At 39.4% G+C, this 25,324-nt stretch overlaps 1 protein-coding gene across 6 annotated transcripts in view; it reads right to left on the bottom strand.

The window, feature by feature from the left end:
• NCALD (neurocalcin delta) overlaps window positions 1-25,324 on the bottom strand; it is a 356,021-nt gene that overhangs the window by 14,859 nt on the left and 315,838 nt on the right. For all 6 annotated transcript variants that reach the window (XM_027849998.1, XM_027850002.1, XM_027849997.1 and 3 more), the window contains one exon: window positions 5,221-5,617. In XM_027849998.1, coding sequence (XP_027705799.1) covers window positions 5,221-5,598 — 378 coding nt within the window. In that variant the 5' untranslated portion in view covers window positions 5,599-5,617. The remainder of the gene's footprint in view (window positions 1-5,220; window positions 5,618-25,324) is intronic.

The raw sequence follows: 25,324 nt of genomic DNA on the forward strand, positions 1-25,324 counted from the left end.
GAGAGAGAGAGAGAGAGAGAGAGAGAGAGAGAGAGAGAGAGAGAGAGAGAGAGAGAGAGAGAGAGAGAGGAAGAAGGAGGAGCAGAGAAAGGAAAAGAAAGAAAGAGAGGTGGGAGAAAGATGAGTGAGACAGAAGAGAGGGAGAGAGAGGAGAGAGAAGCTAGGCTGCTTCCCTACTTTATTTTTAGCCATGTCAATAAAAAGACTAACAGGGACATCCTGTTTTTAATTAAGCTTGAAATGTCCTTTTCTTGTCTCTGAGTGAATAAAGCACTATGGAGCAGCAAGGGGTCAGCCCCGGATCAGTTTAGCCCATCCCTGCCCAGCTGGGTCTAGGCAGGGTCTCCAAGCATGTGGAAGTGAATCTACACATGTGTGTGTACCCTGTCCTTCAGTAGTTCTTCCTTTCTGTGTGTTTTCCATTTCTTTTCCCCCCTGAAGCAACAGGCTCCTGAAACTCAGCATAAAAGACATTCCAGGCCAAATCAACACGAACATGGTTCACAACTGATGAAATAAAACAGCCCAAGTTAAGAGTCAAAACCCAGCTTTCTTTCTCTTTGAAGGAAGCCAAGCTGATCACAATAAGAGTGGGGGAGGAAGGAGGGGACACACACACAATACTTTGTATCTGCATGGGCCTAGCAGTTTACAAAGCACTTTTAATTTATTTTAATCCAATTCAATGAGATTCAACTCATTGCGCACTTCTTAAAAACTTACTACATGCCATTCACCTTCTTTTCCATCAGAGTTAGGGTTTTACTCGCTCCTATCGTCTGTCTGGCCTCTGCCTATCTCACCAGGGGTCACCCAATTTCAGATGCATTGCCAATTTTTTTTTTTGCACCTGTTAGGACAGGGGAGCTCAGTGACAGAGCACAGTCTTGTTTCTGGCTAACAGGAGTCCCAGCAACATGTTGTTAACCACCTCATCAAGGGAGCCAACCCACAGCTTTAGCTTTAGGAACACCAACTGTACCAACTGGTTTGGACAGGAATTTCTGCCAGAACCTGTTAAAATAGGGACCTAGAAGTTTCTCTGCACTACTGACTCATTACTCTCTGAATGGTGGTAGTGTGTTATTCTCGTTTCTTTTTCCTGATGAGTGAATTAAATTGGCGTCACGACAAAGACGTTGGCTCTTACGGGCTCCTGTTAGATTAGAACGTCTAATAGTTCTGAAAAACAACAAATCAAGAGCCACACTTCTACCTTAGCGTCCTTTGGAATTAAGCACCAGTCTCTTGCCTTGTCCTAGTCAGAAAGAGAGAGAGAACACACCTCATCGCATTGCTGCTGCTGACTGCTTTCTTAATCCCTGGTCACCTGTTTAACAGATGTGTGTCACTGGTCATCAGGGGACGTGAGGAATCATCTGGTCAAATACAAGAGCACTACTGAATACGCTGTTAGGGATAGACACTGGATTTGGAGTCAAGAGGACTCATCTTTCTGAGTTCAAATCTGGCCTCAGACACTTACTAGCTATGTGATCTTAGGCAAGTCACTTAACTCTATTTGCCTCAGTTGCCTCATCTGTAAAATAAGCTGAAGAAGGAAATAGCAAAACACTCTAGTGTCTCTGCCAAGAAAACCCCAAATGGGGTCACAAGGAGTAAGACATGACTGAAATGACTGAACAATCTCTCCCTTAATCTACACTCTTTCTTATTTCCCCTGTCCTTTCTCTCTTTCCCTCCTATTTCCCCACTTAGTGAAATGTACTTCTATATTCAACTCTGTGTGTGTATGTGTATATGTGTGTGTGTGTTGTTCCCTCTTTTGACCATTTCAAGTGAAAGTGAGATTCAAGTGTCACCCATTCCCCTCCACACACTTTTTCCGCCTTGTTTGTATAGACTTCTATATGTGTGCTCTGATTATGTGGAATAATTTTCTCTAATCTTTTTTCCCTCCCTGTCCCATCTCTTCCCCTCTATTCTACTTCTATTTTTCTTTTTTTTAAAAAAGCATTTCTAATAGTATTTTTCCAATTATATGTAAAGACAATTTTAACATGCATTTTTGATAAAATTTGGAGTTCCAAATTTTCTCTCTTCCTCCTTTTCCTCCCCCTCCCTAAGACAATAAGTATTTTGATATAGATGATATATGTTTAATCAGGTAAAACCTATTTCCGTATTAGTAATGTTATAAAAAAAGAAATAGTTTGCAAAAAAATTACGGTTTGCTTAAAAGGAATAAAAACCACAAAAAATAAATTAAGAATAGTATACTTCTATATGCATTCAGACTCCATCAGTTCTTTCTCTGGATGTGGATAGTATTGTCCATCATGGATCTTTTGGAATTGTCTTGGATCATTGTATTGCTGAGAAGATCTAAGTCAGACATAGCTGATCATCCCACAATGTTGCTGTTACTGTGTACAATGTTCTCCTGGTGTAAGTTAGAAGCATTTCCAATAAGATCAGGGTGAAATAAGGATGTCCATTATCACCACTGTTATTCAATATTGTACTACAAATGTTAGCTTTAGCAATAAGAGAAAAAAAGAAATGGAAGGAATTAGAATAGGCAAAGAAGAAACAAAGCTATCGCTCTTTGCAGATGATATGATGGTATGCTTAGAGAATCCTAGAGAATCAAGTAAAAAATTACTTGAAACAATAAACAAATTTAGCAAAGTTGCAGGATATAAAACAAACCCACATAAATCATTGGCATTTCTATGTATTACTAACAAAGCCCAACAGCAAGAAATAGGAAGAGAAATTCCATTTAAAGTTACTGTAGATATTATAAAACATTTGAGAGTTTACCTGCCAAAACAAACTCAGGAACTGTATGAACACAATTACAAAACACTTTTCACACAAATAAAGTCAGATCTAAATAATTGGAAAAATATCATTCCTCATGGGTAGGCCAAGCTAATATAATAAAAATGATAATTCTACCTAAATTAATTTACTTATTACACTGCCACACCAAACTACCAAAAATTATTTTATAGAACTAGAAAAAACAATAACAAAATTTATCTGGAAGAAAAAAAGGTCCAGAATATCAAAGGAACTAATGAAAAGAAAAGTAAGGGAAGGTGGCCTAGCTGTACCAAATTTTAAATTGTATTATACAGCAGCAATCATCAAAACTACTTGGCACTGGCTAAGAAATAGAGTGGTAAATCAGTGGAATAGGTTAGGTATGCAAGATACAACACTCAATGACTATAGTTATCTACTATTTGGTAAATCCAAAGAATCCAGCTTCTGGGATAAGAACTCACTATTCAACAAAAACTGCTGGGAAAACTGGATTAATAGTAAGGCAGAAACTAGGCATAGACCAACATCTTACACCATACACCAAGATAAAGTCAAAATGAGTACATGATTTATATATAAAGACTGATACTATAAGCAAGGAATAATTTACCTATCAGATCTATAGAGAAGGGAAGAATTTATGACCAAACAAGAGATAGAGAACAGTATGGAATACAAAATGGACAATTTTGATTACATTAAATTGAAAAGTTTTTGCACAAACAAAGGAAGCAGAAAGCCGGGAAACAATTTTTACAGCCAGTGTCTCTCATAAAAGCCTCATTTCTAAAATATATAGAGAAGTGAATCAAATTTATAAGAATACAAGTCATTCCCCAATTGATAAATGATCAAAGGATGTGAACAGGCAGTTTTCAGATGAAGAAATTAAAGCCATCTATAAACATATGAAAAATGCTCTAAATTACTACTGATTAGACAAATGCAAATCAGATTGATTCTGAGGTACCACATCACACCTATCAAATTGGCTAATATGACAAAACTGGACAATGATAAATGTTGGAGAAGATGTTGGAAAATTGGAACACTAATGCATTGTTGGTGGACTTGTGAACTGATCCAACTATTCTGGAGAGCAATTTGGAACTATGCCCAAAGGGCTATAAAATTATGCATACACTTTGACTCAGCAAAACCACTTCTAGGTCTGTATACCAAAGAGATTATAAAAACAGGAAAAGGACCCACATGTAAAAAATATTTATAGCAGCTCTTTTTGTGGTGGCAAAGAATTGGAAACTGAGGGGATGACCATCAACTGGGGAATGGCTGAACAAGCTGTGGTATATGAGTGTAATGGAATACTATTGTGCTATAAGAAATGATGAGCAGGCAGACTTCAGAAAAACCTGGAAAGACTTATATGAACTGATGCTGAATGAAATGAGCAGAACCAGGAGAACAGGAGAACAATAGAATCTTCTATGATGAATGTGCCATTTTTGGGGGGGTGTTATTTCTGGAAGATGTTGTAGGCCTTTATAGAACTGATCAATTTTAGCCTCGTTGGCATCAATGGTTGAATGGTTTGCCTTGGATTCAAACAGATATCATTCTGCTTTTTTCTAGATTATACCCCAGTACTGCTTTTCTCACTCTTTTATTGACTATGAAGGCTACCCCATCTCTTCTAAAGTATTCTTGCCCACAATTTGGACTCAATTGTCCTTTAAGGTCCCTTCCAGCTCTAATTCCATGATCCCATGATCTTTCACAGTCTGGCTTCTGACCTTAATACTCAAGCTGCACTTTCCAAAGTTGTCTGTGATCTCTAGGTTGCCAGAACTAATTTTCTTTTCTTTGCCCCCTTCCTTCTCAACATCTCTGCTATATTTAGCTCGTTGACTACCCTCTCTTGCATACTCTTTCCTCTCTAGACCTTTGTGATGTTCCTAGATCTCTTACTAGACTGGGATGCTTTACAAGCTGATTGCCACTGCCTCCCTTTCTGGTGTTTGCTAGGGTTCCCAGATGCTTGGGAAAGGAATTTGGCTTCCTTAAGCATTTTATAATAAGCATATCTCTGTCTCCTCTGCTACTCCCTTCTCCCATCCCTTAAACACAGCTTCCTGAAAATGAAAGGATCTTCCTCAAAAACCTTCATAGTTTTTCTTCCTCTTTGGAGTATAAAACCAGAAGGAATATTAAAGGTTATTGAATTCAACCTTCTCATTTTGTAAATGAGAAAACTGAGTCTCAGATTGGTTCAAGTGACTCGCACAGGGTCACACAGCTAGGTAAGTGTCTGAGGCAGGGTTTGAACCCAGGTCTTCCTGATTCCAAGTCCAGAGCACAATTCACTACTTCGCTCTGCCTCTGATCTGGGGCATGAATTCGGTTTTGGTTCTCCTGATGTTACCTGAGCTCAAGAATTCAGGAAAGCAAATGGACAAGACCTACCTGAACAATCTCCAGCATTTCAGCCTTGCTGATGTACCCATTGCCATCCAGGTCATACATGCTAAAGGCCCATTTCAGCTTCTGCTCCAGTTTCCCTCTCGATGTTACACTTAGGGCAATAATGAATTCTCTAAAATCTATTGTTCCATCTCCATTTGCATCAAAAGTGCGGAAAACATGCTCTGCAAATTTGGAAGCGTCCCCATAAGGAAAAAAGTTCCCATATATTTTCTTAAATTCCTCCATGGATAAATGACCACTTGGGCAGTCTCTCAAGAAGCCTTTATACCATTCCTGGATCTCATGCTCAGTAAAGTCTGTGCTTTCTAGCAAATCCTGCATCACCTCTGGGCGAAGTTTGCTGTTCTGTTTCCCCATCCTGGTGTTAGAGGTTCAGCTGCAAATGGAAAAGGGGAAAAATTAGATTGTTATAACTGTTAGTCAATTAACATTAAGCACCTAGTAGTGCCAAACACTGTGCTTGGTGCTGGCGATACAAAGAAAGGCAAAAATAGTCCTTGTTTTCCAAAAAATCACAATCTAATGAGGGTGACATCATATAAATAGCATATACAAACTAAATTGGAGATAATTAATAGAGGGGAAGAACTAGTGAGCATTAAGGGGGGTTGGGAAAGGCTTCCTGTAGCAGGGAGGCAGAGATGAGGAGGGAGGGCATTTCAGACATGGGGGATAGCCAGAGAAAATGCCAGAAGGCAGAAGATGGAGGGTTTTGTTCAAGGAACAGAAGGTTATGTTAACCTATGAAGGTTAGCCAAAGCCCTGCCAAGAATTAGCGCTGGGATTCTCTTTGGGAACAGTGTGAAAGAAAAGAGCTATTGATATAGTAAAGACGATAACCCCGGTTTATTGTTTTATAAGAGTGAAGAGCACTTGGGCCTCTCATATCCAATCCAAGAAAAAATATGACAAAGATTAACACCTGTGCCTTCATTACTTGTGTTATTAATATTTCCAAATTAGGCAACATTCAAATACCATCTGAATATAATAAACAAGGATATTGAGGGAACCAAACAGAGAAGAACTTTTTAAATGCCAGTTAACTAAATCAAGCCAGGAGAAATAATTGAAGTCACTGAGTGAAAAAGTTGAATAGTAAAGACTGGGCTTTGCAAAAGGGCAGATATATTTTGTTAATTAAAATAGTCTCTTACAACAGTCACCTAGTAGATAAAGTCCAAACTCTAGTTTGGTATTCAGGGCGCTTTGCAATATGGCCATTGCTCAAGGGTTCTTAACGTGGGGTCCGTAGGCCCCCAAACCATCTGTGGATTTCAGGGGATACATGAACTTGGATGGGAAAATTGTCTTTATTTCAATATAGTTTCCTTTTTATCCTATGAATTTCTGTTTTACGGATTTTAAAACATAACTCTGAGAAGGGGTCTATAGTTTTCTTCAGACTGTCAAATGTGTCTGACACACAAAAAAAGGTTAAGAAGCTCTATTCTACAGACACCTTTTAACAAAGAAATCAAAGCTATCTATGGTCATATAAATAATTGCTCTAAATCATTACTGATTAGAGAAATGCAAATTAAAACAAGTCTAAAGTACTATCTTACACCTATCAGATTGGCTAATATGACAGAAGAGGAAAATGATAAATGTTGGAGGGGATGTAGGAAAACTGGGGACACTAATGCACTGTTGGTAGAGTTGTGAACTGATCCAAACATTCTGGAGAACAATTTGTAACTATGCCTAAAGGGATATAAAATTGTGCATACCCTTGATCTAGCAATACCACTACTAGTTCTGTATCCCAAAAAGATCCAAAAAAGGGGAAAAGAACCTAATTGTACAAAAACATTTACAGCAGCTCTTTGTGGGAGCTAAGAATTAGAAATCGAGGGGACGTCCATAATTCAGGAATGACTGAACAAGATGTGGCATGGGATTATAATGAAATAGAAATGACGAGCACAATGATTTCAGAAAAAAACCTGGAAGGCTTTACATGAACTAATAAAGAGTAAAGTGAGCAGAACCAGAAGAACATTGTACACAGAAACAGCAACATTGTGCAACGGTCAACCATGACTGACTTAGCTATTCTCAGCAATACAATGATCCAATACAATTCCAAAGGACTCATGATGAAAAATGCTCTCCATATCCAGAGAAAGAACTAGGGAGTCTGAATACAGATTGAAGCATTCATTCATTCATTCTCCTTCTATCTTTCTTCCTTTCTTTCTTGTTTTCTTCCACAAAATGACTAATATGGAAATGTTTTACATGATTGTACATGTATAACCTGTATCACATTGCTTACCTTCTCAGGGAGGGGGGAGGAAAGGGAGAAAGGGATATAATTTGGACCTCAAATCTTAAAAAATTATTTTTATATGTAATTCAGGAAAAAATAAAAGGTTTTTTTTTGTGAAGAATCTCTGTTCTAGTTATACTTTCCAGCTTTATCTGATACCAATCTCTTTTATGTACTCCATGCTCAGGTGAAACTAGATCATTATTCTATGAACACTTCCCTTTTTTTTAGCTTTTATGTCTACTATGCCTGGAATGTCCATCTCTGGGAATTACCCATATTTGTTTGAAATCCTGCCGTTGGCCAGGTGTGACAGGGGCACACCTATAATCCTTGGTACTGGGGAGGCTGAGGTTAGTGGATCACTCGAGTTTAGAAGTTCTGAGTTGTAGTGGGGCTGAAGCCAATGGGTGTCTGCACAAAGGCAGGTATGAGGAGGCCCAGGAGCTGAGGGCTACTCAACTGCCTAAGGGGAGGGGGAGACAAACGGTCCCAACTCAGAAAAACAGAGCAAGTTAAAGTTTCTGCAGGGATCCATACTGGGATAGTGACGGTGAGCAGACTCTGCACTTCCAGCCTAGATGAAATAGAGCCACAGACTCAAAAAAAGGCCTATTTCTCTTTCAAGGATGAGCTTAAATGCCACCGTCTTCTCCAAAATCCTTCCCTCGGTCACTGGCCACATCACCTTGACTTGACTGAAACTGCTCTCTCTTAACTAGTAAAACCATTGTCTCTTTTCTTGGTCTCCATTCTGTTCGAACTATCTGTAGCATCTGAAACTCTCATTTCATATCATTCTCTTCCCTAAATTTTCGCTCTGCTGCTTTTTCCTGATTTTCTTTTTACTTCTCTGACTGCTTCTTGTTTGTCTCCTCTGATGGATCATCCTCCATACCCTGCCCGCTAAGTGAGTCTGTACCCCACAGTTCAGATATCACCTCCTACAGCCAGATGGCATGATGGACAAAGTGGTGGACCTGGAGTCTAGAAGACCAGAGTTCAAATCCCACTTCAGATATGTACTAACTGGGTGATCCTGGGTAAGTCACTTAACTTTTGTCTGCCTCAGTTTCTTCATCTGTAAAATGGGAATAATAACAGCCTTGCCTCCTAGGATTGTGGTGAGGATTGGATTAGATAATATTTGTGAAGCACTTTGCAAACCTTACAGTGTTACATAAATGCTGCCTAATCCAACCTGTCAATAAACAAGAATCCTCTCTACTACATCCTTGTCAAGTTTTCATTCAACCTTGGCTTGACATAAGGGCCAAACCCACATCTACTGGGGCTGCCCATTCAACTTTGGGGAAATTCTAATTGTTAACTGTTAGAGAGACAGTGTGGAGTAGTGGACAGAATGTAAGACCTAGAGTTAGGACAGTTAAGATTCCAAGCTCCCCTCTAGGTGTATGACCCTGGTATATCACTTTGTTTCCTCTTTATGCCTCACTTTCCTTATCTGTAAAAGGCACTCTCAGGAGGAGAGCATTCCAAGGGACGGAGGAATTATAAAGGCTTGAAAATGTGGGACATTGTTCAGAGAATAGCAGAACATCAATTAAAAAACAGAACCCCCAGTATTTCTTAACCCAGCACCGACCAGGTACCACGTGGACATTTTTAATCAGTGATTTAGAAGACATATTTGTAAGATACACAGTTAAAACAATGCTGAGATCTTACCTTTGAAGGAAAACATACACAGAGATTGCAGCAAGTCAAAACAAAGGGCCAAATCTCATAAGAAATATTAAAGGAATAAATTCAATCCTATTAAGTTCTACATATGAGTTCAGAAAATCAACTTGCTGAGTAAAAAATGGCAAGGAAATTGCTAGATAACAGTTCTTATGCAAAAGATCTAAAGGTCTTAGCGGACTGCAAGCTCACCATGCATTAATAGTGTGATCTAACAGTCAAAAACAGTAAACCCTATATCCTAGGGTACATTTTAGGAAAGGTTTCACATCTGTAAAAGAGAGGTGATGGTGATAGTCCCACTGTATGCCACGCTATTCAGGTTAACTCTGAGAGTACTCTGTTTTGGGATGTCTCATTTTAGGGAGGCTACTCAGAAACTGAAATATGACAATAGAGATCCACCAAGATGGTGAGAGGATTGATAATCATCCATTTATCTTCATCATCATCATCATCACTAACATTTATATACTACTTATTTTATACCTGGTACTGCACTAAGCACTTTACAATGATTATCTCATTTCATCCTCACAACAACCCTGGGAGATTGGTGCTATTATTATCTCAATTTTACAAAGGGGGAAACTGAGGCAGATGGAGGTTAAGTGACTTGCCCAGGGTCACACGGTTAGTAAGTGTCTGGAGGCTGGATTTGAACTCTACCTACTATGCCACCTAGCTTGTCCAAACATGAGGATTAGTTGAAGAAACTAGGGATGTTTGTCCTGGAAAAGAGAAGACTTAGGTGGAGGATATGATAACTGTCTGTAAGACTTGAAGGACCATAATTTGAAGAAGGATTAGACTTGTTCGGTTTGATCCCAAAGAACAAAGGGTGAAACTTGTAGAGAGGGAGATACAGGTTTGATTCCAGGAAAAATTCTCCAACAATCTTTGTTGTTGTTGTTGAGTTATTTTCAGGCATATCTGACTCTTCGTGACCCCATTTGGGGTTTCCTTGGCAGAGATACTGGAGTGGTTCGCCATTTCCTTTTCCAGCTCATTTTACACAGGAGGAAACTGAGGCAGACAGGGTTAAGTGACTTGCCCAGGGTCACGCAGCTACTAAGTGTCTGAGGCCAGATTTGTACTCAGAACACTGAGTCTTCCTGACTCCAGGCCCAGCACCCTACCCACTGTGGCGCCACCTAGCTGCTTACCTCTGACCATTAGAGCTCCTGAAAAGTGGACTTCGATGGGCTCCTTCAGGAGGGAGGGGGTCTGTCCCTCAGAACAGATCTTCAATTAGAGGGTGGTTGATCACTTGTTAGAATTCTGTAAAGTGGATTTTTTTTGGTTATGGTATGAATAGACGGCCTCTAAAGTCCCTTCCAATGCTGGAATTCTGTGATTTAAAAACAGACTCTCTTCTCCTTTTGAGTTAAACATGTCTTTATTTGTTTACCTTAGAATTTAAAACTGTCTTTTAGTGGTAAGTTGGCTCTAGCAGGGAATCCATACCCTACCTCCAGACCCTAGATGATCTATAGTTCATAGATTAACAGAACATCAAATTAATTTATGGAATATTAAAGTAATTTTGAGTTTGCTTTAGGGAAATAACTCAAAATATAGTTTCCCTCTAACTCCCTTCCTTCTTCAACTGATACATCAGTAAAACATTATAAAAAATACAAATTACCACATGCCCTATTCTTGATAAGAAATGGCATTTTAATATCTAAGTCTTCTGCCTCTGAGGAGGATATGATTAGGTTTTCCTGGAAATTCAAAACACTATTCCTCCCAAACTGAACTTAGCTCATTTAAAAAGTAATTCTCCTTTATGAACAATTTCCACACTGCTATCCAATTTCCCCATCATTTTTGCTAAATCCCTCACTTTGACTGAACTGTGTGGAGCTATTTCTTGAAAAACAGTAATTAAAAAATGTTTCTGAATTCATTAGTACAGAAAGACCATAACAGAAACAAGACTTAAGAACATGGACCATATGACTTGGGAAGTGAGTTTGGGATTAGGCCTAGAATTGTTTCAAACTAAAATTACAGATTTTTCTAACTTAAGCAAAACATCTGGACTTTATCAGATTACATGACCAAAATCTCTGTGCGTATGTAATCTAGTCTTCTCCCCTTCCTATTTTTTTATGAGATATGGCTTTCTATCTCTCCTGCACCATTGTATAGAGGCATGAAAAAGGCAGAGAGAAAATGACTATTTGGGTTCAGGCTCTAGGATAGAAGGGCAGTTAGGTGGCACAGTGGATAGAGTGCCAGGCCTGGAGTCAAGAAGACTCATCTTCCTGAGTTTAAATCGGGCTGCAGACACTTACTAGCTGTATGATCCTGGATAAGTCACTTAACCCTGTTTGCCTCAGTTTCCTCATATGTCAAATGGGCTGGAGAAGGAAATGGCAAACCACTCCATTATCTTTGCCAGGAAAATCCCAAACAGGGTCATGAAGAGTTAGACACGACTGAAAAATGACTGAACAACAACCTAGGATTAAACTTAGACCATGTGAGTTCAAAAACTTTGGGGAGCCCTGGGTCAAATGTTATAGAAGCACAGAGATACTGTGACATTTTAAAAAGGTATCAATAAACTATTTTTATGGGGAAAAAGAACATTAGGAGGAGAAAGGATGTGATATTAGGAGAAGCCTCTTGGGAGGAGAGGAATGGGGATAGAATTAAGGAGACCAGGAAAGGGGTTGACAGTGGAAACTGTTGTAAATATGTTCTACATCTACCTGTATGGATAATCTTTGTCTCGTCTCCAGAAATGCCTCCTCATCCAGGCCTCCTGGCTTCCCTGGCTTCCTTTAGTCCCAGCTAAAATCCCACTTCCTACTGGAAGCCTTTCTGGACTTCCCTTAATGCTAGTGCTTTTCCTCTGTTAACTCCGATTTATCCAAGTATGTAACTTGTTTACATGTAGTTGCTTGCACGTTGTCTCTCCCATTAGACTGTCAGGTCCTTGAGAACAAGGACTATTTTCTGCCTTTCTTTGTAACCCCAGGGCTCATGACCCCAAATAGGGTCATGAAGAGTCAGATATGACTGAAAATAACTCAACAACAACAATAATTATTGGAGAATTTTTCCCAGAATCAAACCTGTATCTCCCTCTCTACAAGTTTCGCCCTTTGTTCCTTATTCTGTTCTTTGGGATCAAACTGAACAAATCTAATCCTTCTTCAAATTATGGTCCTTCAGGGTCCACAGTAAACGCTTAACAAGTATTTTCTGACTTGGCAGTAAAGATTTTTTCAAATCACTAACAATAACAGAATTGCAAAGCAAAATAACTCTTCACCTCACAGCCAACAAATTTGCAAAGGTGACAAAAGAGAGAAAGAGTGGTTGTAAAAAAGACCAGTCTTCTAAAATACTGTTGGTATAGCTGTGAATTGGATGAACTTCTGGAAAGAAATTTGAAATTATGTTAAGAAATTGGATGAACTTCTGGAAAGAAATTTTAAATTATGTTAAGAAAATGACCAAAATATCCTTTGACCTAGAGATCCCACTGCTAGGCATCAATTCCGAGGAAGTCAAAGATAGAAAGAAAATTCATATATAGCACTATTTTTTGGTATTTGTAAAGAATTAGAAACAGGGGGCAGAGCCAAGATGGCAGAGGAAAAGCAATGACTTGCTTGAGCTCTCCCTCAAACCCCTCCAAATACCTATAAAAAATGGCTCTAAACAAATTCTAAAGCAGTAGAACACACACACACACAAAAACAGAATAAAACAAATTTCCAGCCCCAGACAACCTGGATGGCTGATCAGAAAGGTATATTGTGCCAGGCTGGGAGAGAAGTACAGTTCAGCGTGGGGGCGCAGGCTGCAACGACCCTGGAGCAGGCCTCAGAGGACTGAATTGTGGGCAGCTGTGGCGGTTTCCAGACTTCTCAACCCACAAACACCAAAGACAACTTAGAAGGTCAGTAGGAAAAGTCTGTGACTGTGTTGAGAGAAGAAGCTAGGTCTCAGCCACCCCGAGGGCAGTGGCTGCCTCCTGAGTTTCCGACCCACAGACTGAGGGGGAATCTAGTGGCTGATCAGAGGGGGATTCAAGGATCTCTTTGCTAGTGCTGAGGCAGGAATCTCTTGCTTTGCCCATGCTTGGATCTGGGTCACAGTTCTGAGGGGCAGTCCTGGGGAGAGGAAGAGAGCTGGTGTGGTAGAGCTTGTTGTGGCAGTGAAGAGAAAACATCTCACCCCCTTATCATAGCACCTTGGAAGAACTGAAAATTTACAGGTCCCTAGGAGTATCTCTTGAAACAGCTGTACAAACCCCAGAAGCTTGGGACAGTACATTCTCCACATTGGAAGCAGACTCTTACCTTAACAAAGAGTTTCAAACTCAAATAATTGGTTGGAATCATGAGCAGGCAGCGCAAAAAGAGTCAGATGATATTATCTTACTTTGGTGACAAAGAAGATCAAAACATACAACCAGAAGAAGACAACAAAGCCAAAGCTCCTACATTCAAAGCCTCCAAGAAAAATATGAATCAGTCCCAGGCCTTGGAAGAGCTCAGAAGGGATTTTGAGAAGCAAATAAGAGAAGTAGAGGAAAAACTGGGAAGAGAAATGAGAGTGATGCAAGAAAATCATGAAAAGCAAGTTAACAGCTTGCTAAAGGAGACCCAAAAAAAAATTGAAGAAAATAACACCTTAAAAAATAGCCTAACCCAAACGGTAAAAGAGGTCCAAAGAGCCAATGAAGAGAAGAATGCCCTAAAAAGCAAAATTGGACAAATGGAAAAGTAAGTCCAAAAGATTACTGAAGAAAAAACTTCCTTAAAAATTAGAATAGAGCAATTGGAAGCTAGTGACTTTATGAGAAATCAAGACACTGTAAAACAAATCCAAAAGAATGAAAAATTAGAAAACAATGTGAAATATCTCATTGGAAAAACAACTGACCTGGAAAACAGATCCAGGAGAGAGAATTTAAAAATTATTGGACTATCTGAAAGCCATGATCAAAAAAAGAGCCTAGACATCATCTTTCAAGAAATGATCAAGGAAAACTGTACTGATATTTTAGAACCAGAGGGCAAAATAGAAAATGAAAGAATCCACCAATCTCCTCCTGAAAGAGATCCCCAAAGGAAAACTCCTAGGAATATTGTAGCCAAATGCCAGAGTTCCCAGGTCAAGGAGAAAGTACTGCAAGCAGCCAGAAAGAAACAATTCAAGTACTGTGGAAACACAAGATTTAGCAGCTTCTACATTAAGGGACCGCAGGGCATGGAATATAATATTCTGGAGGGCAAAGGAGATAGGATTATAACCAAACATCACCCACCCAGCAAAACTGAGTATAATTCTTCAGGGGAAAAATGGTCATTCAGTGAAATAGAAGACTTTCAAGCATTCTTGATGAAAAGACCAGAGCTGAATAGAAAATTTGACTTTCCAATACAAGACTCAAGTGGAACATGAAGAGGTAAACAGGAAAGAGAAATCATAAGAGACTTATTAAGGTTGAACTGTTTACATTCCTGCAGGGAAAAATGATATTTGTAACTCATGAGACCTTTGTCAGTATTAGGGTAGTTGGAGGGAAAAAATTATATGTATGTATATATACATATAGATAGATAGATAGATAGATAGATAGATATGTAGGTAGGTAGATAGATAGAGGGCACAGGGTGAGTTGAAGATGAAGGGGTCATATCTGGAGAATAAAATTAAGGGGTGAGAGAGGATTATACTAGGAGAAGGAGAAAGGGAGAGGTAGAACGTGGTAAATTATCTCACAAAAAAACAGAAAAGAAAAGGCTCTTACAGTGGAGGGGAAACAGGGGAAAGTAAGAGGAAATGAGTGAATCTTATTCTCATGGGATTTGACTTAAGGAGGGAATAACATACACACTAAAAGCTATTTCCTGGGGTTGTTAATGAGGGTGAATGTCACCAGGATTCTCTCAGGCATTATGAACTAAATGTGCCCCTCAGAAAACCACACAGGGCCCTAATGTCCTGAGCAATTATAATAATGATAATGTGCCTAACTATTAAGAAACAGTAAATAAGATAGCACTGACAACCAGAAACTATATTCTAAGCAAGATGTCCTAATTATTTAAATTAACTTATTTAGCATAATTGTTGAAAATAGAGGGCTATTTGTTGAACTATCTGGAGATACAAAAGTCTATATAATGCTTTCATTTGTGTGTGTGTGCGTGTGCATGAGAGAGAGCACACAGACAAACACAAACATTCCCTTCCCTAAAGAGAAAGCTAGATACGTAATTATCTGGGCATAAATGTAAATGTATATACATAACTTTTTTTTTATCATGGTAGGGAGCCAATGCATTTATTAGGAGAAGTTTTCCTTCAGGATTCTGATCCACAGGAACTGGCTGTTCCTAGAGAAGGCCCCTCTGATTTAAGCTCAAGGTTTCCTTTAGCCTTCCTTAGGATTTCATAGGATATATGTGTGTGTGTGTGTGTGTGTGTGTGTGTGTGTGTCTGTGCGTGTGTGTGAGATTTCATAGGATATATATGTGTGTATGTATGCATGTATGTATGTATATATTTATATGTGTATATATATGTATACATATATATATATATACACATACATACACACAGGTATTTGAGGTAGTATTAACTATTGCTATGTGGGTTTGAATTGCCCCTATTATGTCTAGGATCAAACAGAAACTCTTGTTTGGCATTTAAAGCCCTTTACCACCTTGCTCCAACCTATATTTCCAACCTGAATTATATTTTACTCTCTTTCATACACTCGACCGTACAGCTGAACAGTCCTTACTGTCTTCACAGAATTGCATGTCCCTTTACACAGACTGTCCCTCCACAAATCGTTCCCCTGCCCCCATACCTGGAAGGTATTTTTTGCTCATTTCTACCTCTAAAAATCCCTAGCTTCCTTCAAAACTCAGCTCAAATATCCTCTGCTTGTTGTTCAGCCATTTCAGTCGTGTCTGACTCTCGGTGACCTCATTTGGGGTTTTCTTGGCAAAGATACTGGAGTGGTGTGCCATTTCCTTCTCCATCAGCTCCTACAAGAAGTCTTCCCTGTTCTCTCCAACTGCTATTTCTCCACCCCCACCCCCACTTCACCAAAAGAAAAAAATTGCCTTGTATTTATTTTGTGTATTTTATACTCTTATATACCTACATCTCACTTGATAGAATGTAGGCTCCTTGATGGCCCTATTTTTCCTTTGTATCTCCAACACCGAGCTCTTAGAAAATGCTCATTGATTGACTGATTTCTAAACAGCTCTGTCCTGGAAGATAAGCATCACAGAGGAGTAGCTGGAGATCTGGTCTCAGAGTCAGAAAGACCTTGGTTCAAGTCCTTTCTTACTCAAACTAGCTGTGTAACCCTGGGCAAGTTACCTAATTTCTTAGTGAGGCAGGATGATGACTACAAGTTTTGGAGCAGGTGTTGATCTGCATTGGAGAAGGGAGTTACCTCTTCCTATATACCAATGAAATTGCAAGTTGAGTGCCAAAAAAAAAATCCTGAAAAGTTTGTGTAAAATGAGTCGTCATATTTAAAAATGCACCTGAGGCAGCTCATCATTTAAAGGAAACTTGCATGAATTAATTTGCAGAGTGAATATTTGCATTCTGGTTCACATTGGAATTTCTGAAAGCAAACTACACCGAAGCTATGATATCTTGTTACACAGCAGATTACTCTGAGACAGGCACAAGTTTATTGTGGGTCACATGTAATCTTCCTAATGTTCAAATATAAATTCAAAAATTGACCACATTTGCAAAAAAAAGAAAAGATAAGAAACAACATGATAAACCACAACAAGCCAACCATGACCAAAAATTTTAAATGTTTAGAACCTTCCAGTTACAAAGAAAGAGAAAATGAAGCAGCAACCCAGAGTCATCCTTTAAGGATGGGAAAAGTCACAGACATTGGAATGATTTTCCCCCTTACTTCTCTTCTTTCTTTCTCCTCTCTCTCTCTTTCCCCTCCCTTTCTTTTCTCCCTCCCTCCCTCCTTTGTCTTCTCTCTCTCTCTCTCTCTCTCTCTCTCTCTCTCTCTCTCTCTCTCTCTCTTTCTTTCCAATGAGAGGTCTCTTTCACCTTATATCTTCAGTGCCTCATAAAGTCCTAAAAGCCCTATGAATTACTTCCTTGGAGTCAAGAGTTAGATTGTTCTTGGGCAAAGTCCACTACTTACATTGGACAGCCTGGTGACCATTTGAGGTAATGAACCAATAAAAGTGACAGAAAGATTCTGATTCTCCTAAAATGGATTTTGCAAAATGCTAGTGACTGCAAGCTGATTTTGGCAAAAACTTGGACCTCAAGTGAGCCTGGAGAGAGGGTGGTTTGAAGAGATCCTTCAGCTCACTCAGACTGGTATATGCAGGACATAGGCACTTCAGCTAGCCAACATTCCACTTCAAGTTTCACCTCATGGAGCATTTTGAAATGAGGAAACTAATTATAAAAAAGACATAGGCAAAGAGGGGCGCATGCTAACCTGGGATAGCCTGGGCATTGACTGTCTCAGCCACATAAAGTTTACAGGAAATTAAAATTCAGCAAATTTCCTAGTCAGAAACTTTTCCATGTGCCCCAAAATGGATTAAATAAAGTTTTGAAAGCATGTTCTTAGCAAATTTTTCTAACTGGAACATGCTTCTCCCAAAAGCTTTTGATAGGGGATAAATATACACATATACATATACCTTCTCTCTCTCTCTCTGTCTCTCTCTCTCTCTCTATATATATACATATATTGTGTATTATATATATATATATATGTTTACATGTCTACATTGTTATTGTTCAGGCATTTCAGTTGTGTCTGACTCTTTTGTGAACCCATTTGGGTTTTTTTTAGTTTAGTTTTTTTTTTTTTGGCAAAGATACTGGAGTGGTATGTCATTTCCTTTTCCAGCTTGTTTTTCAGATGATAAAACTGAGGCAAACAGGGTTAGGTGACTTGCCCAAGGTCATGCAGCTACTGGGTGTCTGAGGCCAGAGTTGAACTCAGGAAGATAAGTCTTCCTGATTCCAAGCTCAGTGCTCTATCCACTGCACATCCTAGCTGCCCCTACATATGGATGCATGTAGATACATGCATCCTTGCAAGCATACATATTCTCACCTAGGGATGGAGTCTCTTGTACTCTTCCCTCCTCAGACCTCCTCTGGGGCACTGTGTCCACCTTTGAGTGCCGCAGTTTAGAAGGGAGGTTAATCAGCTGGAGACTGTCCAGAGGATGGCAATAGCAGTGGTGAAGGGCTTTAAGTCCCTATCACATGAGGATCGATAGAAGTAACTAGAGATGTTAAACCTAGAGATGAAAAGACTCAGAGGGGTCATGATAACTGTGGTCAAGTATGTGAAGTGCCCTCACGGGGAAAGAGAGATTCCATTTGTTCTGTTTGGCAACCAAGGGCAGACCCTGGAGCAATGGGTGGATGCTACAAAGAGTCCAAATTAGGCTTCATGTCAGGGCAAGCTTCCTCAGAATTGGAACTATCCTGAAATGGACTGGGCTGGCTCAAGCAGTAGACTATTCACACTCTATGAAGGTCTTCGAGCAAAGGGGGATGACCGCTTATCAGGTGTGTTTGTAGGGATTTCTTTGTGGTGATAGTTCGGACTATATGGCTACTGACTCTCAAATTCCACAGGTTTATGATTTATTTAGATAGAGAAATAGATGAAGATAGAGAGATGGTTGGCTATATAGACAGATCTAGAGACAGACAGGTAGCTAGTGGATGAAGCATGGAGCCTGGAATCAGGAAGATCTGAATTCAAATCTGGGCTCAGACACTTACTAGCTCTGCGACCCTGGGCAAGTCACTTAATTCCTATTTGCCTCAGTTTCCTCATCTGTAAAATGAACTGGAGAAGCAAATGGCAAACCACTCTAGTATCTTTGCCAAGAAAACCTCAAATGGGGTCACAAAAAGTCAGACATGACTGAAACAACTAAACAACAACATAGTTGAGGAAACTGAGACAAACACAGGCTAAGTGACTTGCCCAGGGTCATAAAGTTAGTAAGTGTCTGAGGCTAGATTTGAACTCAGGACTTCCTAACTCTAGGCCCAGAGTTTTATTCACTGTGCAACTAGCTGCCTCAAATTTTTGGCTATGGTAACCTGTTTATAACAATATCAATACTGACAAAAACATATCATCATTGCCAAAAAATTCATCATCTTTGGCCAACCAACTCGAGACTTCCAACTTTTACATAGTTGGTTAATTAGGCATATTGGACAGCAGGCATATTCCATTGTTAACAAGTATGTAAGCATCTGTCTATAATATACAGGGTCCCAAGAGTCTTTACACAGGTTTCAGCTATTGAGACATAAACCTGCCCTAAGACTTTTGGGACACACTGTATATTATAAAGACACACATTTATTTATTTTAATATTTATATATTAATTATATTTTATTTAAAATAAAATATATTCTAGTTACGCAGAAAGAGAAAAGTTACAGTACAAATTAGAAAAGGCAAACATAAGGACTATGATTAAGTACCTTGACCAGAAAAATATTTCCATTTGGCCAGAGGGAGATTTCAAAGTGGGGTAATTTAATATAATTTATATTACTTCTCTGGATCTTCTCTAAGGCACAGAATGGCTTTGGTTACACAAAGATGACCTTTTAAGCCATGGACTTGGTTATTTGATTGTATGTGCAGTCAAGTTTTTTCAAAGCCGTATCTTTATTTCAGTTCATAATGTTTGTTGCCTGCTCATCCTAAGTTTTCAATATAAATTCATTAAAATAGCTTCTCTTCTTTGTGAGGTCAAGTTTGTAATAGTGAACTGTATAATAGCTAGGTAGATTGGTACTTCTGCTACTGACCTAAGGATGGGAAATGGAGAAAGGGGCCATTTTAGCATGAAAACATTACTCAGCTGGAAGAACATTTTTTTCTGCCTTTCAATGTGCTCTGTGACAGAGCCTACGGAAATTCATTGGATCTGCTCAGGATTAATGGATAGAGTCACTAGGGACTGGAATATTGTCATGATCAGTTCAGCCAGCAAGCATTCCAGACTGGAGATGGCCTGGCTTCAGGCACTCAAGCAAGACTTAATGTTTAAAAAAAAGAGGTATAACTGTTTTTTTTTTTTATTTGCACATGCAAAGCTAAACACTGTGTTTCTGAAGCGAATCAAAGTAGAATGTTAACAATGATTAAAAAAAACAACACTACCACTCATAGTCAGAAAACAACCTAGTACAGAAATAGCACCAAGTACCCATCTAAAGCTCTTTAGAATTCATTGCACATCCTACTGTCTATCTCGTCAAATGCTCCAAAACAATTGCGCCGTTTAGAGTACGTTACAGGAGCATGATCCTCAGATGAAGATGAACAAAATGATGCAGCAATCCAGATGCCTGTTTTGGATATGGCAAGAGCTTCCAACAGTTAATCCCAGAAAAAGCCAACTATGAACAAATATAGTGAATATTATATCATACTATGCTACATAGTATGATATAATATAGTATAATATAATGTAAGACACGATATAACATAACATAACATAACACATAACATAGCATAATATAATTAGTTGGTTGGTTGATCATTGTTCTTTGTTCTCAAAGAGGACCAAAATGACATCACTATGTTAGAGTCAAGTTTCAATGTGTCCGACAATGGCTGATCCAACTAATACGAGTTCAGAATGCTCTACCATGGTTCAGGCACAAATAATCCTTGGGAACATTTGTGGTAGATTTTCTTAATTTGCGCATCTTTTGTTTCTTTTGAGCTACTTCCATTCTGCTTTGCTAATAGAGCACAGCCCCTTCTACGGTGAGGGCACAACATGCTGGGTGGTCCTGTGGCAGTGTCTCCCATGGTACACAATCAATTCCGAAGTTCTTAAGAGAGACTTTGAGAGTGACCTTGCATTGCTTCTTCTGACCACTATGTGAGCACTTATTTTTTGTGAGTTTTCTGTAAAATTGTCTTTCAGGCAAGCATACGTTTGGCATTCAAACGTGGCCAGCCCATCGGAGTTGTGCTGCTTGCAGTAGAGTTTGAATGCTTGACAGTTTAGTTTGAGAAAGGACCTCAGTGTCTGGTATCTTATCTTGCCAGGTGATCTTCAGAATCTTCCTAAGACAATTCAAATGGAAGTGATTCAGTTTCCTGGCATGGCGCTGGTATGCTGTCCAGGTGTCACAGGCATACAACAATGAGGTCAGCACAACAGCTCTGTAGACCTTCAGTTTGGTGGTCAGTCTAATACCTCTCCTCTTCCACACCTTCCTTCGGAGCCTCCCAAACACTGAGCTAATACACATATTATATGAACTACACCCTTGGTGAGATTGAGGGGGAAGGGACAGAAGATAAAACTGCTGAGAAATTCCAGTTTTAACACATGCCATCCCAGGGGACATTAATCCATTAGTCCATTGATCCATCAATCCATTCTCCAAGGCAGACAAGATTTATTGGGTAGCTACTACATGTCTTACACCATGGTCTTGTGCTTGTCACGAGACTTTTCAATAAAAGACATTATCCTCATGATGTCATTGGTCCTCTTTGAGAATGAAGCACCAGCAACCGCAATCAGAGCATGGAACACAGTAGTACAAGCCATGGACGGGAACGAATCTGAGCTCCATGTAATGGCCCAGTAGAGCCCCATTCTGTTTCTGTTCTCTAGCTCCAGGTCTCCTTATAGAGCAGTAGTCTCTAAACTGTTCTGATTGTGCAACCTGTAAGTAAAAAAATTGCTGGCACTTACCCTCCTCCAATACACATATTTACTTATTTAGGGGTTGGGAAGTACTAGATGTGTGATTTGATTAGTATATGGAATTCTCAGGTGAGAAAACTTGCTCTACCAATGCAGGTATGCAACTTCTCTATAACTTAGAATTTTAGAGAGTTTCCTAGAGTTACCAAAAATTTAAATCACTTGCTCAAAATCACATCATATGTCAGAGGTAAGGCTCGGCCTCTTGGCTTTAAGGCTGGATCTCTATCCACTATGACATGGGACCTCTCATTTGCTTATTTATAAAGCATAAAACTTAGAATGTTTATAAAGTATAAAAGTTAGAAAAAGCTAGAATAAAGTATAAAAGTTATAATATAAACTCCTTGAGAGTAAAAATTGTTTTATTCTTTGTGTTTGTTGCCCAGGTGCCTAGCGTAATGTCTGGTATATAGTGGTACTTAATAGTTGGTTGATATGTGCATGTATTATATTACTAATAATTATACACATTATAAAACACAAAAATAGACATTAAAAAGATGATAAAAAGATGAAATAATATTTGATCCTATAGTTAACAGGAAGTTACTGAAGTTTATTGAGTGGGGGGGTTAGGGGTGGGTGGGTGGGTGACATGGTCAGACGTGTAATTTAGGAAAATCACTCTGGCAGCTGTGTGGAGTATACTCATATATATATTTGGAGTAGAGAGAGACTTGAAGCAGGGGACCCACGTGGGAGGTGACTGCAGTAGCCCTGGCAAGAGGTGATGAGTGTCTGAATTAGGGTGGTGACTGTAAATGGAGATAAGGGGACAGATGTGAGAGATTTTGTTGATATAAAAACGACAAGATCCATCAACTGCACAGAAATATGAGGTGAAGGAAAGTGAGGAGCTGACAACATCAAGGCTGTGACTCAGTTGAATGATGCCCTCAACAGGAACTTTGGAAGAGGGGAAATATAAGATGAGGAGACCTGTGTTACATTGCAATGCATCCATGCCTGCTGCTCCTGTCAGACTCACTCCATCCCATTCAAAATAAGGGGGCAGGGGTGAGGTGCTTACCTGCCCCCCAAAGGGTATCGCCAGAAGCCACAAGGTGATCCAGAGCAGAGGTGTCAAACACACAGTGCAGATGCCATAACAATACTCCCTAGTGCTTCCTGAACCAGACTAAAATGTAATTGGGAAATATTTAATTAAATAAACAAAAACACAATAAAACATGTTGTTTTTCAGTTGTGTCTGACTCTTCGTAATCCCATTTGGGGTTTTCTTGGCAAAGATACTTGAGTGGTTTGTTATTTTCTTTTCCAGTTCATTTGACAGATGAGGAAACCGAGGTCAACAGGGTTAAGCTATTTGCCCAGAGTCACACAACTAGTAAATATCTCAGGAAGATGAGCCCTCCTGATTTCAGACCCATTATTCTATCCACTGTGCCACCTAGCTGCCCCAATAAAAACAAAGATAATGTTAATTTGTGGTTTTCTAAGTCAATGTGACCCCTCTACCCCACATCCTTTTCTATTCAGAGTTTGACATCACTGATGTAGAGTACATGGGTTGGGTATTCTGGGGCCTGGAGGATTTTTCCCTTGGTACACAGGCAGCTGACTCTGTGTTTGCCTGTCAAGGTTAGGTTTTAACTGCTTTGATGGGCTCATCACAGAAGAGGAAGGATGGGAGTTGATGGAGGGCTAGAGGGAACAGTGGGGAAAGGCTGGGCTGTAAAGGTGAAGATTAGGTGTAGTTGCACTGGAGACAAGTTCCATGGTTGGCTATCATGGGGGTAGGGAGGGAGAGGAGCCGACTGGATTCGATCTATATTTCCACCTCTGATTAGCTGATCACACAACCCTTGTGGGTAATGCCCAATCCAGGAGGCTGGGTCTCTCACTTTGGTGAATACTTTTACAGATGACTTCCTACTGAATTTCTTTAGTAACTAAATCCTTCAGATAGGGGCCCAGATGGATCTGCCTTATATGAAATCCTATTGATAAGGTTAAGAAGTATGATAACTTAATTCTGGTAGATTATTTAAGAGTTAAGAGGTGTGATAACTTGATTATGGTAGATTATTTAATTAGTCAACCAGTCAACAAGTATTTATTAGGTACTTACTATGTGTAGGTCATTGTGCTTAATAGTGAGGATACAAGAAAGGCAAAAACATAGTTCCAGACTATAAGAAGCTGATATTCTAATTTGGGGAAACATGCAAATAATATGCAAATGAACATGTACACAACTATGTGTATGCCATGTGTATAATAACTATGTACATCCAAATAAAATCATGTAAATGGATGGTCATCTCAGAGGCAAGGGGATGGGAGTGGGAGACGAGAAAAGGCACCATGCAGAGAGTGGAAAAGGAGCTGAATCTTGAAGGATCCACTTGGGAAGACAGAAGGGGAGATGAGGAAGAGCATTCCCAGTTTGGCAGGGTGGCCCGTGAAAAGGCCCAGAGTCAAGGAGTGGGTGTCAAATGTGAGGAGGAGTGGGAAGGTCAGAATCAGCTTTCTCATCCACACATCTGATCAGGTCTCTCTTCTACATAAAACTTCATTGGCTCCTTTTGTATATAGGCAACTTTCATTCCAGACCCTACCTGCTTTGTCCAACCTTGCTCCTCCCAAGTGTTCTATGTTCCATTCAGTTCACCCTTTGCTTTTGTTAACATCCATCCCTACACTTGGACTGCCTTCACACAGGTCTCTGCCTATTGAATTACTACCAGTCATTGATGACCAATCTCAAATACCAACTTTTCCATAAAACCTTTCCCAATTCATTCTCCCTCTCTTCCTTCTTTCTTTCCTTTCTCTCTCCCTCCCTTCTTTCCTTCTTTCCTCTCTTTGATCACTTGATGATCATCTTTCTAGTGATAGGGCCCCTCAAAACTTAGCTAGATTATTTTTAGATGAATCTATGCTTTACTCAGCTAGAGCTTATGTTTCCCTAGAATTGTCATTGCCAGGTTCTAGGCCAGGTTCCACCACTAAATAATAGTAATAAAGTCATCTAAGGTCTCTGAATCCCAGGCCGCTCACCTGCAAATGAGGATAATAGTACTTATGCTACCCACCTCACAAAGTGAGTGGACGTAAGATGTTTTGCAAATCTTAAAGCACTACACAAATGTGAATTATTATTATTATTATCAAGGAATATAATGTAAATGAAATTACATCTATATGGCACTAAACATTTTTAAATGCTCCGCATATATTATATTATCTCATCTGATAACAACTGTGTGCTAAGTGTTATAAGTAGTGTTCCCATTTTATAGATGAGGAAACTGAGGCTGGCTGAGAGAAAACATGTGACTGTCCCAAGGTCACACA

Source organism: Vombatus ursinus, unplaced genomic scaffold, assembly GCF_900497805.2.
Source record: "Vombatus ursinus unplaced genomic scaffold, bare-nosed wombat genome assembly UNPS02008961.1, whole genome shotgun sequence".
NCBI classification, from domain to species: domain Eukaryota; kingdom Metazoa; phylum Chordata; class Mammalia; order Diprotodontia; family Vombatidae; genus Vombatus; species Vombatus ursinus.